A 3,686-nucleotide genomic window follows, 5' to 3' on the forward strand; every position below is an offset into this window, starting at 1 on the left:
CCCCTGTCCCCAGCCTGTCCCCATCCCAAAATGTGCTGGGGTGGCAGTGGGGGGGCTTTGGGGGGAGTTTCAGAGGGATTTTGGGGAGTTTTGGGGGGTTTTGAGAGGTCTGAGATGGGTCTTTGGTGGTTATTTGGGGGATGTTTGGGGTCTGTGGGTTTTAGAAGGATCATTGGGGTCTTTTGGGGTCCCCAAAATCGCCAGGGGGGCCTCTGAGGAGGCTTTGGGGGGAATTTTGGGGGGTTTTGAGAGCTCTGAGATGGGTCTTTGGGAATTTTGGTCTCCAAACCCCCCCCCAAAATCACTGGGGAGGCTCTGAGGAGGCTTTGGGGGGAGTTTCAGGGAGTTTCGGGGGGTTTTGAGAGCTCTGAGCTGGGTCTCTGGGGGGTCTTTGTGGTGTCTTTGGGGGATCTTTGGGGGTCCTTGGGGTGTCCCAGCGCCCTGACCCCCCCTCCCCAAATGTCCCCCAGGATTTGTCACCGGCGGCCACGTGCTGCGCCTGTTCCACGGGCACATGGACGAGTGCCTGACGCCCACGGCCCCCGAGCAGGGCGAGGAGCGCAGGTGGGGCTGTCCCCAACCTGTCCCCCCGAACTGGGGCTGGGGAGGGGTCCCCGGCTGGCTGTGACCCCCCCTTGTCACCTGCCAGCAGCGTTGTCAACTACGAGGGGGGTGCCGTGTGCGGCCACGCGCGGTCCCTGTGGCGCCTGGAGCCCCTGCGCATCAGGTACGGGGACACGGGGACATCTGGGGGACATGGGGACAGCTGGGGACACCTGGGGACACCTGGGGACACTGGGGACAGCTGGGGACATGGGTAACAGCTGGGGACAGCTGAGGACACCGGGGACACACTGGGGACAGCTGGGGACACCTGGGGGCAGCTGGGGACATGGGGACACCAGGGGGACAGCTGGGGACACATGGGGACACGGGACACTGGGGACACTCTGTGGTGTCCCCCCGTGGAGCCCCAGTGGGGGTTTGAGGTCCTGGACTGTCCCCAAGATGTGTCGCTGTGTCCTATTCTGGTGCCACCTCCCGGCATCTCCTTGTGTCCCCATATTGCTGTGGCACATCTGCCTGTGTCCCCTGTGTCCCTGTGACCCATCCCTGTGTCCCTTGTGTCACTCCATGTCCTTGTGACACATCTGCATGTCCCCATCCCTGTGTCCCCTGTGTCCCCCCATGTCCCCATGACCCATCCCTGTGTCCCCATGACCCACCCCTGTGTCCCCGGTGTCCCTGTGACCCAGCCTGTGCCACCCCACGTCCTTGTGTCCCCATCCCTGTGTCCCCATGACCCATCCCTGTGTCCCCATGACCCACCCCTGTGTCCCCGGTGTCCCTGTGACCCAGCCTGTGCCACCCCACGTCCTTGTGTCCCCATCCCTGTGTCCCCATGACCCATCCCTGTGTCCCCATGACCCCCCCCTGTGTCCCCGGTGTCCCTGTGACCCAGCCTGTGCCCCCCCACGTCCTTGTGTCCCCATCCCTGTGTCCCCATGACCCATCCCTGTGTCCCCCTGTGTCCCTGTGACCCATCCCCATGTCCCCATGTCCCCATCCCCGTGTCCCCATCACCCATCCCTGTGTCCTCTGTGTGCCCCCATGTCCCCATGACGCATCCCCGTGTCCCTCAGCTGGAGCGGGAGCCACCTGCGTTGGGGACAGCCCTTCCGCCTGCGCCACGTCACCACGGGCCGCTACCTGGCGCTGACCGAGGCCAGCGGGCTGGCCATGGTGGAGGCCAGCGCGGCCAACACGCGCGTGGCCACCTTCTGCTTCCGGGCCTCCAAGGTGGGACTGTCACCTGGATGTCCCCAGCCTGTCCCCATCCCTGTCCCCAACCTGCTCCTGGTCCCTCTCCCCATCCCTGTCCTCATCCCTGTCCCCACAGTGACCGTGGCCACCTTCTGCTTCCGGGCCTCCAAGGTGGGACTGCCACCTGGATGTCCCCAGCCTGTCCCCATCCCTGTCCTCAGCCTGTCCCCATCCCTGTCCCTGTCCCCGCTGAGAGCGTGGCCACCTTCTGCTTCCGGGCCTCCAAGGTGGGGCTGTCACCTGGATGTCCCCAGACTGTCCCCATCCCTGTCCCCAACCTGCTCCTGGTCCCTGTCCCCAGCCCTGTCCCCATCCCCGTCCCCACCGTGAGCGTGGCCACCTTCTGCTTCCAGGCCTCCAAGGTGGGACTGTCACCTGGATGTCCCCAGACTGTCCCCATCCCTGTCCCCAGCCTGCTCCTGGTCCCTCTCCCCATCCCTGTCCCCATCCCTGTCCCCATCCCTGTCCCCACCATGAGCATGGCCACCTTCTGCTTCCAGGCCTCCAAGGTGGGGCTGTCACCTGCTGTCCCCAGCCTGTCCCCATCCCTGTCCCCATCATGAACATAGTCACCTTCTGTTCCCATATTTCCAACATCTCTGAGATGTCACCTGGATGTCCCCAAGCCTCTCCTGGTCCCTGTCCCTGGGAATGTCACCTGGATGTCCCCAACCCGTTCCTGGTCCCTGTCCCCACCATGAGCGTGGCCACCTGTGTTTCCAACACCACTGGGATGTCCCCATGATGTCCCCAACCTGCTCCTGCTCCCTGTCCTGCTCCCTGTCCCTGGGAATGTCCCCCGGATGTCCCCAACCCTTTCCTAATCCCTTTCCTGACCCCATCCTGGTCCCCTGGGGGGGTCCTGAGGGGTCTGGGGGTGCCAGAACCTCCTGGGCGTTCTGGGGGGTGCCATGGGGATATCCCAGTGGGTCTGGGGGTGTCATTAGGGTGGTCCTGGTGGTCTGACCCCCCCCCCAGGAGCCTGGACAGCCTCCAGGGCCGGCCCCGGGGGTCGCCGCCGCCCCCCCTGCCCATCGCGGGGGTCATCCTGAGCCTGCAGGACCTGATCGGGTACCTGGAGCCGCCGCCCCCCGAGCTGCGGCACGAGCAGCGCCAGGGCCGCCTGCGGGCGCTGCGGGCCCGCCAGAGCCTCTTCCAGCAGGAGGTGCGACCCCCGCGACCCCTCCCCTGAATGCCAGGGGCGAAACTCGGGGGTTAAAGAGTTAAAATCGGGGTTAAGGGGTTAAATTCGGGAGTTAAAGGGTTAAAATCGGGGGTTAAAGGGTTAAAACTGTCCCCCAGAGGGAGTTTGGAGCCGTTTTGGGGTGATCTGGGGCTGCCAGAGCCTCTTCCAGCAGGAGGTGCGACCCCCGCGACCCCTCCCCTAAATGGCAGGGGCGAAACTCGGGGTTTAAAGGGTTAAAATCGGGGTTAAGGGGTTAAACTCGGGGTTTAAAGGGTTAAAATCGGGGGTTAAAGGGTTAAAACTGTCCCCCAGAGGGAATTTGGGGTGATCTGGGGCTGCCAGAGCCTCTTCCAGCAGGAGGTGCGACCCCCGCCACCCCTCCCCAAATTGTGTGACGTCACAGTGGGGTCATGGAGGTCCTGGGAGGTGTCGCAGAGTCGGGGGGGGGTCCCAGTTTGGGGGTGCCAGGGTGGGTGTCCCGGTTTGGGGGTCCCGGGGGTCCCAGGGGAGGGGTCTCACAGCCCCCCGGCCGCAGGGCATGCTGACCCTGGTGCCGGTCTGGGGGTCCCAGGAAGCTGGGGGTGCCTCAGGGTGTTTAGGGGGGGGTCCCAGGGTGGGTGTCCCGGTTTGGGGGTCCCTGGGGGGGGGCGCCCGGTTTGGGGGTCCCAGGGGAGGG

At 65.0% G+C, this 3,686-nt stretch overlaps 1 protein-coding gene across 1 annotated transcript in view; it reads left to right on the top strand.

Annotated features, from left to right (window-relative positions):
* The window catches only part of LOC120513956 (ryanodine receptor 1-like), a gene marked incomplete at its 3' end in the record, with an annotated part of 7,362 nt that overhangs the window by 2,424 nt on the left and 1,252 nt on the right, over positions 1 to 3,686 (top strand). The window contains exons 5-11 of the mRNA XM_039733854.1: positions 471 to 564; positions 653 to 727; positions 1,644 to 1,935; positions 2,052 to 2,205; positions 2,325 to 2,333; positions 2,709 to 2,989; positions 3,546 to 3,601. Coding sequence (XP_039589788.1) covers positions 471 to 564; positions 653 to 727; positions 1,644 to 1,935; positions 2,052 to 2,205; positions 2,325 to 2,333; positions 2,709 to 2,989; positions 3,546 to 3,601 — 961 coding nt within the window. The remainder of the gene's footprint in view (positions 1 to 470; positions 565 to 652; positions 728 to 1,643; positions 1,936 to 2,051; positions 2,206 to 2,324; positions 2,334 to 2,708; positions 2,990 to 3,545; positions 3,602 to 3,686) is intronic.

This window comes from Passer montanus, unplaced genomic scaffold, assembly GCF_014805655.1.
Source record: "Passer montanus isolate IOZ18808 unplaced genomic scaffold, ASM1480565v1 scaffold893, whole genome shotgun sequence".
Lineage (NCBI taxonomy): Eukaryota > Metazoa > Chordata > Aves > Passeriformes > Passeridae > Passer > Passer montanus.